Source organism: Panthera tigris, chromosome A2, assembly GCF_018350195.1.
Source record: "Panthera tigris isolate Pti1 chromosome A2, P.tigris_Pti1_mat1.1, whole genome shotgun sequence".
NCBI classification, from domain to species: domain Eukaryota; kingdom Metazoa; phylum Chordata; class Mammalia; order Carnivora; family Felidae; genus Panthera; species Panthera tigris.
Window position 1 is genome coordinate 94,870,189 of NC_056661.1, and position 12,587 is coordinate 94,882,775.

A 12,587-nucleotide genomic window follows, 5' to 3' on the forward strand; every position below is an offset into this window, starting at 1 on the left:
AAGTTCTGCTGGTTATTTGTTTACATGTCAGAGTTTGAGAAGCACTGTTCCAGGTCTCAGACATATGCAGATTAAAGCATTTTGCAGAAGAATGATAAGACAGATGACTTAAAATAAAGATAGAGGCCATACCAAGTAGAAAATACTAAATGCCAAGGCCAAGAATTTGAGATTTCTAGAAATTTGAGCCACTGAAAATTTTTGATCAGAGAAGTGCTATTATGAAAGCCAATATGGTTAAGATTAGCCTAATGGTTGTTGTGTAGAATAGATTTGAATGGGATACTTGTAAAGCAGTGTTTCTTGATGCCTTGCCACACAAACAGTGGTCCTCAGACTGGCACTGGCGTTATTTGGAAACCTGTTGGAAATGCAGAATCTTAGGCCTCACTCCAGACCAAACAAATCTGAGTCTGTAGTTTAACCAGATACCAAGGTGACTCGTATTCACATTAAGGTTTCAGAAGTCCTGGCATAGAGGATAGTCAGTGAGACACCTATAGTGGAATCATAACGCTTCTTGTAAAAAAGTGCATATATCTTATCCCCATCCCACCCCACCCCATTTCCCCCTAATATGACTATCAGGCTACCCAGATGATTCTTAAAACAGTTTGAAAGCCTTTGTGCTGGAACAGTAGTTGTAAACATGGCTGCATGCAAAAAAATCCCATAGTGTAGACCCTATCTCTGATCAATAAAATTGTAATTTCTGAGGTGGGGGCGTAGACACTAGTATTTGAACTTCTCCAGATGGTTCCAGTGGGCAGCCAAGGTTGAAAACCAGTGTACTAAAGAGAGTGATAGGAGCTAAATTACTGCACTAATTCTGGTATGAACTGAAAAAAAGCCTGGATTTGTGTGGTCGTATTAGAAATGAAAGAATGAGGCAGATGCAAGGGACATTGTGAAGACCTGGTAGCATTTGGTGACTTGGTCAATTGATACAAGAAAGTGTGGGAGACTAAGGGTTAAATATGATGGAAGCTTTAGGGGCACCTGCCTGATTCTTGATCTCAGGATTGGGAGTTCAAGTCCCACATTGGGCCTAGAGCTTACTTAAAAAAGTAAAATCTGTGCCTTAAAAAAAAGATGGAGACTTTAAAATGTTAATGTTAAGCTCTCTTTGAATGATTTGATTTTCCACATTTTCTATAGCAATCTGCTGTCATACTTATAATTAGAGTAAAGCAAATTATTTTTAAGTAGAATGAGTATGGTTTTGAGCCTGGATTACTTTGAAGCCTGCTATCAATTAACAGACATTAAAAAAGTAAGATGAGGTAAAGGAATTTGTTCAAATACCGAATTGAGTTTTCATTTAGAAGGATGGATATTGAGGTCCTGGATTAGCTACATGAAATGGTATTCAGGTTATTGAAAATTAGGACTAGTTGTTTGGGAGTAAAGAATATAGATTTAGAATTAAGTGTCATCTGCATAGAGTCAAAAACTAAAAACAAGGTATAGATGAGTAGCCTAAGGAAAAGACTTTAACTTATAGACAAAATTACAGAGTTAAAGTCACAGCATCAATTTGGAGAATACCTGTATTTAAAGGGAGTGAAAAAAAGAGGTGGCCTATGAAGCAAAAAGAAAAAGCAGAGAAAAGAACTGAGATAACACTGTCAAGGGTGCCAAGAGAATTTCAAGGGTAGAAGATAATCAGTCATGTGACATGCTGCAAAGAGGTAAAGCTATTAGAAAACCAAGAATGGCTGTTGAATTTGAGAGTACTTACGATTTTCAGAAATACTGTTTTAGTGAAATGATCAGGGTAAAAGTCATTGCTGGGAGTAATTGAGTCATTTGCTGGGGAAGTGGAGAGACAGTGGGTGTCAGTCACTAATTTGAGAAATGTGGCCGGGAAAGAAAGGAACACATTGGGAAAGTAACTAGATGGATAACAAAATTAAGATAAAGAACGCCTGTACCAGGAGCCAATAAAAAGTTGTAGAGGGAAGATAGAGGGGTAATGGACTGCTCAAGGTCATACAGGAAATAGAGATGATGAAATGGTAATTTTCAACCAGAACAGACTTTAACAATTACCTTTTTTTAAACATCTTTTCTCAAGATTGTATAAACCTCATTTTACCCATGGATTTGTGTATACTGAGACTTAAGTCAATTGACTTGTCCTGAGTTACCAGCCACTTAGATTATGGGTCAAAGGGTTGGGGAGGGATTTGTCTTGAATGCTAGGGGCTGCCCTACCCCTCTCCCTTTGAGGTTATAAACAGAAAGGAAGGCAAAATAGATGAACAGAGGTGTTGACATAGTAATAATCAGATGTTTCTTTTAAGGTAGAACATTTCAAGTACTACCAAGTGTATAAAATAGACTAAAAATCACGTTTGAATAAAGTATTCAGTCCTCCTTGCTTTGAGAGTAAGGAAGGTGATTAAAAACTACCTGTTCAAAAAAAATAAATAAAAAATAATAATTAAAAAAAAAACAAAAACTACCTGTTCAGAACCCCAAGTAACTCCCTTACTGTATAAAAGCAGAACATCTGACTTTTTGCAGCATCGATTTCATGGATATCCCTACCTAAAACATCTTTCACTTATTGGTGTTCCCAACCTGATGCCCCAAATGTCAGCAAGCTGAAATAACTTTTAAAAAAATTTTTTTTAATGTTTGTTTATTTTTGAGAGAAAGGGCGCATGCGCATGAGTGGGGGAGGGGCTCAGAGAGAAGGAGACACAGAATCTGAAGCAGGCTCCAGCTCTGAGCTGTCAGCACAGAGCCTAACGTGGGGCTTGAACTCACAAACCGCAAGATCATGACCTGAGTTGAAGTCGGACGCTTAACCAACTGGGCCACCCAGGCACCCCAAGCTGGAATACTGTTTAAGTACTGCTCCAGTGTCAAGCAGTACTGCTGTTAACTAGCTTCTATACCAAAGGTACATACATGCTGACTTAACTTGCCAAAACAAATGGCTACAAAAATGGACCCTACATTTTATCACCGATTATGAATTTCTCTACAGGTGCCAATTGCAGCAATGAGATATAGTTCTTTGTAGTCCCCTTGCCTCCACTCCAGTCATTTGGGGACCCCTTTTGAAGATAGATTACCAATGAAGGCAAGAAATCTTATCCAAGTTCTAAATATGTTCAGCAGTGATTCTCAACGATGGCTTCTCACACATTCCCTCTTCACACACCCATTTTTTTAATTAAAAAAAATTTTTTTAATATTGATTTATTTTGAGAGAGACAGTGCAAGCAGGTGAGGGGCAGAGAGAGGGAGACACAGAATCCAAAGCAGGCTCCAGGTTCTGAGCTGTCAGCACAGAGCCTGACCAGGACTTAAACCCAAGAACCTTGACATCGTGACCTGAGCCGAAGTTGGACGCTTAACTAACTGAGCCACCCAGGTGCCACCCCCCTCCCCATTTTTTTTTAACCCCAAGGAATGCACTCTACACTCCAGTATATCCTCTTAAGAAGGTTCCCCACAGCAGTATTCTGGAATGGCGTAACCTCTTAAATTTTGTTGTCTTTGCTTTTGTTAAGGACTGGGGCATTAAGTTAAAGATGATTTATCTTATTGGCTAATATTTAAATCTCTTCTGTGGTAATATCTGTTGTGAAAGTAAATCACATACATCATGGCTTTGAAAGCTTTCCCAGTGTTCATTTTAGAAATCATTTTCCGACTACTCTGAATATAAAAACAGAAAATAAAGTCGGCTCTCTTAGTGCAATAGCAATCAGAAGCAAATAGTTAATTGTTAGGATTGGGTACCCTGTGAAGCAGAAAAGCTAAAAAATAGTAATAGACTGTACTATAGGTATGATAAGTCTCTGGACTTACTACAAGTCCCCAGTATTGAGTATATTATAAAATGTAAATACATCCATTTCCACAGACACATAGGTGATAGTCTAGGGTCACTGCTTATCAGACTTTTATGTGCTTAAGAATCTTTTGGACATCAGAATCAGATTCTGATTCAGAGGACTGGAGTGGAAGGGATTTGGGTAGTTAAGGCTGAGATTCAGCATTTCTAACAAACTCCCAGTTGATACTTTGACTAGGAAGGTTCTAGGTGCTAAATAGCAGGCTCTAGAAGGTGGCTACAGCAGTGACTGCTTAGAGATATGCTTAACAATTTTTTTTGAAGGGCCAGATGTAAAGAGTAAATACTTTAAGCTTTGTGGCCATAAGCTGTATTCTTCCTGATTTATTTCTATGCTTGTTTTTAACAATTAAAAACAATTTTTTTAAACCATTTTAGCTCTGAGGTATACCTTCAGCCTAGAGCAAGAAACTGAAGGTCATATCCATTGGGCTTGTCAAGTTAGCCCATAGCTTTCAGGCCCGGCATTGATATAAGTCCTTTGTGTTCTCAGGCCTCTTGGGATGGCTATAGAGGAATCATAAGGATTCCAGTTCCAAAAGCAATAAAGAAACTTTATAGGAAGATCTGAATGTTTGTTGTAGGGAGAGAAGGTAAAATTATATGGAAGAAAATGGGAAGAAGCTACCTTTTTTATGAAATGCCATAAAACCTAAACACTATTCACTTTTAGATCATAAGTAAGATCTAGGTAGAACTTGATGGTGGACCCAGGATGTATTTGACTTCTTTTAATTTACGTGATCAGCCTGTTCTGTGTGTCTGTACAATATCCAATTATGGTTATAAGAAATTGGTCAAACTTTTGTCTGAATCCCAGTTCTCTTGCTTGCCAGGTGGGTAACTTTGGTCAAGTTACCTAACTTTTCTGAGACATTATAATATCCCTGGGGTTGTTAATATTAAATAAGAATGTGTACTTGAATTACTTAACATCAGGCTTGGAACTTAGAAGACACTCAATAAATGGTGGCCGTTACTATGTTATTATGATCATGACTGAATTCTATAAAAGAATCAGCTCCATGACTAATTGTCAGGCTGTCCTTTAGGGTAGATTGCGTCCTAGATTATGGTCCTCATTGCATAATGTCCTTCCTAACGTTTCTGTAGACATAATGGGGAAATTTGAACCTATAGCCTCTAGTAACAACATATTTAACTTCTGCAAAACTGTCAGAAACCTCAATAGTAATAAATAAGCCACTATTACATGTATTTTTTTATGTGTATTTATTTATTTATTTATTTATTTATTTATTTATTTATTTTTAACGTTTATTTATTTTTGAGACAGAGAGAGACAGAGCATGAACAGGGGAGGGGCAGAGAGAGAGGGAGACACAGAATCTGATACAGGCTCCAGGCTCTGAGCGGTCAGCACAGAGCCCGACGCGGGGCTCGAACCATGAGATCATGACCTGAGCCGAAGTTGGACGCTTAACCGACCGAGCCACCCAGGCGCCCCAATGTGTATTTATTTTTGAGAGAGAGCAAGCTAGGGAGGGGCAGAGAGAGGGGGCAGAGGATCTGAAACAGGTTCTGCGCTGACAACAGTGAGTCTGATGTAGGGCTCAGACTCACAAACTGTGAGATCATGACCTGAGCCAAAGTTGGATACTCAACTGACTGAGCCACCCAGGTGCCCTTTTCCATGTATTTTTAAGGTGAGATTTCTTGGAATGAAATCCTACCTTTAAAAATTGAAAGATTGTAGGGGTACCTGGGTGGCTCAGTTGGTTGAGCGTCTGACTTTGGCTCAGGTCATGATCTCACAGCTTGTGGGTTCGGGCCCCGTTCTGGGCTCTGTGCTGACGGCTCAGAGCCTGGAGCTGCTTTGGATTCTGTGTCTCCCCTCTCTCTGCCTCACCCCTGCTCGCACTGTCTCTCTTAAAAATAATAAAATAATAAAATATTTTTTAAAAATTGAAAGATTGTTTGGGTCTCCTGGGTGGCTTAGTCAGTTAAGTGTCTTACTCTTGGTTTCAGTTCAGGTCATGATTTCATGGTTTATGGGTTCGAGCCCTGCATCAAGCTCTTACGCTGACAGCAGAGCCTGCTTTGGATTTTCTGCCTGCTTCAGATTCTGTCTCCCTCTCTCTTGCTCGCTCTCTCTCTCTCTCTCTCTCTCTCTGCCCCTTCCCCACCCAGTCTCTGTCTCCTCCCTTTCTCTCTTTCTCTCTCACACACAAAAGTAAACATTTTTTTTAAATGCTAATAAACAAGAATTACCATTTTAAAATCAGAAGTCACTGGTATTGGGACACCTGGGTGGCTCAGTGGGTTGAGTGTCCAACTTCAGCTCAGGTAATGAGCTCGTGGTCTGTGAGTTTGAGCCCCACATCGGGCTCTGTGCTGACAGCCTGGAGCCTGCTTCTGATTCTGCGTCTGTCTGTCTGTCTCTCTCTCTCTCTCTCTCTCTCTCTCTCTCTCTCTCTCTGCCCCTCCCCTGCTCGCACTGTTTCTCTATCAAAAATAACTAAACATTAAAAATATTTTTTTAAAAAGTCACTGGTATCTAAATTTTTATTGTTATTTCAAGTACATACTGTTGTATTTTTGTTACACTTCATTATATTGTTAATTTTTTCAAATACGTAGCATGAAGTAACCTGTTTAAATCTGTGGTTGCAAGTTTTTGAAAAAATCTTTTTTAGCTTTTAGTAAAACACGGAGGAGACTTGTTTGCTGAGAATGAGAATAAAGATACTCCTTGTGATTGTGCTGAAAAGCAGCACCACAAAGATTTGGCCCTCAATCTGGAATCACAAATGGTATTCTCACGAGATCCTGAAGCTGAAGAAATAGAAGCTGAATATGCTGCGTTAGACAAACGAGAGGTAAGGTGTTGTTTTTTTTTTTAAATAAATGATATGGATTTTATATTAAATTTTATTTTTTACTTTAAAATCCAGTTTGTGTGGTCTTCTCTGCAATATGCTTAACACCATTTCATCTGTATAGCCATAAGTAGGGGCACCTGGGTGGCTCAGTTGGTTGAGTGTCTGACTTCGGCTCAGGTCATAATCTCGTGGTCTGTGGGTTCGAGCCCCATGTTGGGCTCTGTGCTGACAGCTCAGAGCCTGGAGCCTGCTTTGCATTCTGTATCTCCCTCTCTCTTTGCCCCTCCCCCGCTCATGCTCTGTCTCTCTCTCCCTGTCAAAAATAAATAAACATTAAAAAAAAAATGTTCTATAGCCATAAGTATAAAAATACATCTAGAAAACCTGGAGGTGGTAACTGTCCTCTAAAATATGTATATATGTTTACTTATATTTAAGTAGAGATGCTAATGTGTAATATGAACTCCTAACCATTTCTACTGTTCTAAAACTGCAGTTCTCCTGTTCCTCAGTCCTTCCTGTCTTCTAGGTTGCTCTTATCAACAAACATGCTTTGCTAACTTTTATCTTAAAAACAAAACAAAACAAAAACAGCAAAACAGTCACTCCATTGACCACTTTTTTCCCTCTCCCCCTTCAGTTGTAGCCCCATATCTCTGAGCCTCTTGCAGCGTGACTTTCCTCCTTTCTATTTTGTTGGAAGTGCATTTGTCATGGATATCAAGAGTTGCCATTTTGCCAAATCCAGTGGGTACTGTTCTCTCCCACTCTTACTTGAATTCCTCTGCAGCACTTGACACAATTGACCATTCCCTTCTTAGTGAAGCATTCTTCCCTTAGCTTCAGGGACATTGTTCTTTGGTTTTCCTTTAAGTCTTTCTTGTTTCAATAAACATTACCTCCCTCCACTGAATTGCTTAAACATAAATGGGCAAGCGTTTCAGTTCCTCATTTGTCCTTATATCCAAACAATCTGAGAATGTTGTCAATTTTACCTCCAAGAGTATAACCTAGATCCATTTACTCCTCCTAGTCTCTACTCCTACCTCCCCAGGCCCTCTCCACCCGAACCTCTCATCTGAGGTACTGTAACAGTTTCCTAACTGACCTCCTTCCTACTGTTTTGGTCCCCCTAGAATCCATTTTGTACACATAAGCTGGAAAGACATTTTAAAACTTAAATTAGATTATATAAATCTCTTAAATTACTTAGTGACTTTTCATTGTACTTGCAATAAAATCCAAACTATTCTCTCAGATATAAAACCTTATGGTCTCACTACTACCTATCCCAACATCATCTCAAACCTTTCTTCCCAGCATATTTTGCTCTAATTATAATACCTAGACTACAGTAAGGTTTTTGCATTTGCTCTTTTCTATATCAGAAATCTCCCAGTTTTTCTTTTGGCTGGCTCAGTAGTTCTTCAGAGAGGCAATCTTGGGCTATTCTTTCCCAAATAGGTCCCTCTCCTTCCATTATTCTTTACCATAACACCCTACTTTTTATAACACTCATCACATGCTGTAATGATTTTGTTTATGTATTTATTCTTTTTTTTCCCCTTCTTTCCTATTAGATTGTCAACTCCATGAGGGCCAGAATCATAACTGCCTTATTCAACAGAGTATTTTCAGTGTCTGACACACTGCTTATACAGTGAACATCCATAGATGGTATTTCTTAAGTATTTTGAGCTTCAGTATTCCAGATTACCAAAGGAACTGAGTTTCTTGGAATTACGAAATTTATATTTTTTTACCCTTTGTGTCTCTTAAATTAGGTTATTTTATCGGAATGCTTTTTCAGGTTAAGTCACACATAGAAAGAGAGGCCAATGTCCTAAACACTTTCACATGGTAGTTAAATTCACACAGTAAGCTTGAGTAACTGTTATGCCCCCCTTCTTTTTTTAAATGAGGAAGATAAACCAGAAAATAACCTACCAGGATCAAAGTGAGCTAAACCGATTCTTTGGACTTCAAGCCGAAGCATCTCTATTTGCTATACTGTCTGTCTTTTCATAATCTATCATCTTGAGTCATACATACATATATACATACTATTACTGTAATAATTAATGTAATTTAGTCAGAAGAAAATATTTAAACAGTAATATTCTAAAAATAATGTGATTAAACTGAAAAACATTTATGACTATATTTAGGCTTTTTATCAAAGATACTATCTTAACTTATAATTAAATCAGAAAAATAATAGTATTCATTATCAATGGACTTAAGATCTAAATGAATTTAATGTAACTATAATAAACTATTAAGTTAACAAAAAGTTACATAACAGTTTGATACTCATTATATAGAAAAGACTAGTATATATTGAGATTGAAGTATGCCAAAATGCTAATTATGGTATGGATAAGTTTTTTTACTATTATTATTTTTCTATTTTCATGCATTTCTTAAAATTTATAATGAGTATTTATTGCTAAAAAATGTAAAAAATTTCCTCCTTCCTGACTCTACCCCACAGTGGTAACAATTTCTTGTGTGTATGTCTTGTTTAAGAAACATACATATGATATAAACAAACGTATAACATAGAATTTTTATTGCAAAAGGAAGGTCATTGAGTTCTGCTACAATATTTTTTTTCTGTAAAAAATTTTTTTTAATTTAAGTATAGTTGGCACATAGTGTTACATTCGTTTCAGTTGTACAAAATTCAACAAGTTCATATGGTATGCAGTGGTCACCACAAATATATAGCTACCATATATCACCATACAATGCTATTACAATACCATTAATTTTATTCCCTAATAAATTAATGTGTACCTTTTATTCCCATGACTTATTTATTCCATAATTGGAAGCCCGTTTCTCACACTCCCCTTCACCCATTTTGCCCACCCCTTCACCATCCCTCCCTCTAGCAACCATTAGTTCTCTGTACGTATGTGTCTGTTTCTGCTTCTTTTTTTTATTCATTCGTTTTTCTTAGGTTCCATGTTTAAGTAAAATCATATATTTGTTTGTCTCTATCTGACTTATTTCACTTAGCCATAATACCCTGTATGTCCATCCAGTTGTTGCACATGTCAAGATCTCATCCTTTTTGTACAGCTTAGTGATATTCCATCAGGTATGTGTGTATACACCGCATCTTTACCCATTCATCTATCAGTGGATGCTTAGATTGCTTCCATATCTTGACTATTGTAAATAATGCTGTAATAAACATAGGGGTGCATATATCTTTTCAAATTAGTGTTTTTGAGTTCTTTAGTAGTGGAACTACTTGGTAATACAGTATTTCTATTTTTAATTTTTTGAGGAACATCCATGCTATTTTCCACAGTAGCTATAACAATTTACATTCCCACAAACAGTTGCATGAGAGTTTCTTTTTCTCCACATCCTCCACAACTCTAAAATATTTTTTCAACTTAGCAATATATCGTGACCATCTTTCCTAAATCAGAATATGATCTACACATTTTAACCACTTACCTATTGATGAATATTTAAATAATTTAGATATTGATATTAAAAACAGGCTAAAGTGAATATTTATCTATTTATTTCGTATATATTTTTATCTAGTTGTGTCATTATTGTGGTTTGAAACATGGATCTGAAGCCATGCTGACTGGATTCATATTTTAGTCCTATGAGTGACATACTATGTGGCCTTAAGTAGTTATTCCTCTGCTTCAGTTTCTTTTTCCTTAAAATGGAGATAATAATGGTCCCTACTTCATAGAATTGTAGTGATGCTTAAATGAGTTAATACATGTAAATACTTAGAACAGTGCCTGAATCATTATATGTTTTATCTAAATGTATGCTGTTATAATCATGGTCATCATATATCATTGTTACTGCATTTATATACATATTTTAAAAGTATATTCCCTATAAATTTGTAGAAATTGGTTTGATGGATCATGAGATGTACATATTTTATAGTTTAATAGATGTTGTTAGACTGTCCTAAAAGATTATATCAGTTTATTTTCTTCTAGTAGCATGTTAGAGAATTCTTTTCCACATATTTCTGCTAGCATTACATATTATCAGTGTTTTTATTTTTGCTAGTTTAGACAAATGGTACCTGTTTGAATTTTTTTACTTGACTATTCTGTAAATTGATTGTTCATTTGAGTTTTTTTCTTTGGATGGTTTGTGTGTTCTTAATGCTTTCCAAGAAAAGTTTGTGTATTTTTCTGTTTTCACTTAGGATATTCAGAGATGTAAATTTTTCTTACTCCGTGGCTTCTGAATTTGTTTAATGTTAATATTGTAATCATATGCCCCAGTTTTTTTTTAGTTTTCTAGTTTTGTTTTTAATCCTTATTAGGATCGTTTTGTCTGATATTTTATAATGTTTAAAAACAATACGTTCACAAACAAATACCTATACACAAATGTTTATAGCAGCACTATTCACAATAACCAAACGTTGAAGACCAAATCTCTATCAACAGATGAATGGATAAATCGTGAGGTATACATACATATACAATGGAATATTAGTCACAAAAAGGAAAGAAGTACTAATACATTCTACAATATGGATCAATCTCAGAAACATCATGCTATGTGAAAGGAGGCAGACACAAAAGGTCACATATTAAATAGCTCCACTTATATGAAATATACAGAATAGGTAAATCCATAGAGACAGAAAGCACACTAGTGTTTGCCAGGGCCGAAGAGGAGGAAGGACTAGGGAGTGACTACTTTAATGGGTATGAGGTTTTCTTTTGGGGTGATGAGAATTTTGGGAATTAGATGTATGTGGTAGTTGTACAACATTATTGAATGTATTAAGGCCACTGAAATATACATTTTAAAATTGTTAACTTTAAGTAATGTGTGTTTCATAACAATTTTAAAAATAAAACCAGGATGCTTTGGTGGTTCAGTCGGTTAAGTGTCCAAGTCTTGGTTTCAGCTCAGGTCATCTTCTCACAGCTAGTGAGATCAATCCCTGCATGATCAAACCCCACATCAGGCTCCATGCTGACAGCGAGGAGCCTGCTTGGGATTCTCTCTCTTCCTCTCTCTCTCTGCCCCTCCCTCGTGCCTACATGCACACGCTCTCTCTGTCTCTCTCAAAATAAATAAACTTAAAAAAAAAGATAAAAATAAAACCAAACAAAATTGCTTTCTTCAAAATTCATTTTTATACTTTCTACTTTGACCCTGACCAGTGTTTGGATTATTCTGCCTATGCTAATAGTTATATACAACCCACTATGTGGTTGTATTAAACTATATAATTAGGTAGTTTAAAAGATTCCTGTTCCAAGGTGAAGTGTTTTTTCTAGCTAAGTTTCTTGATTCAATTAATGATCTGAACAGTGTATAATATTATATCTCTATAATTTCTTCTTGACACATTTTAATTAAGTTCTTTCCTTCAGATTAGTTTACAAATGAATAAAATCTACTTCTTCATCCCATCATTCAACAAAACTGTTGAGGGACATTCAACAAAACTGGCAGAGGGACTACTCTGCCAGACACTGTTTTAGGAGCTTGGAGATACATTGAGGAACAAAGATAAACCCCTGCCCTCTAGGTGCTTATATTCCAGCATCAATAGAGATGCACACAAATAAGCTTAAAAAGTAAATGAACACAGTTTGTGAGAGTGCTAATTGCTATAGGGGCATAAAAACAAGGTGTTGTGTTGGAGTGATAGCTGGGAAGACTGTATTTAATTTATATAAATCTGGAAAGGCAGAACAAAGAAACTAGTGGGTATTGGGCCTGGTAGGGGTCAGGCTCTGTAGGAGTAGCTTGTGTGGCTACATGTAGTAAATGAAGGGAAAACTGAGCAATATGTTGCTATGAAAGCCATCTGAAGAATCCCCTCTCCCAATTCCTCTCTAGGTCTT

At 36.7% G+C, this 12,587-nt stretch overlaps 1 protein-coding gene across 3 annotated transcripts in view; it reads left to right on the forward strand.

Annotated features, from left to right (window-relative positions):
• The window catches only part of ANKIB1 (ankyrin repeat and IBR domain containing 1), a 142,095-nt gene that overhangs the window by 65,915 nt on the left and 63,593 nt on the right, over positions 1 to 12,587 (forward strand). For all 3 annotated transcript variants that reach the window (XM_042966256.1, XM_007076713.3, XM_007076714.3), the window contains one exon: positions 6,532 to 6,714. In XM_042966256.1, the coding sequence (XP_042822190.1) occupies positions 6,532 to 6,714 (183 nt within the window). The remainder of the gene's footprint in view (positions 1 to 6,531; positions 6,715 to 12,587) is intronic.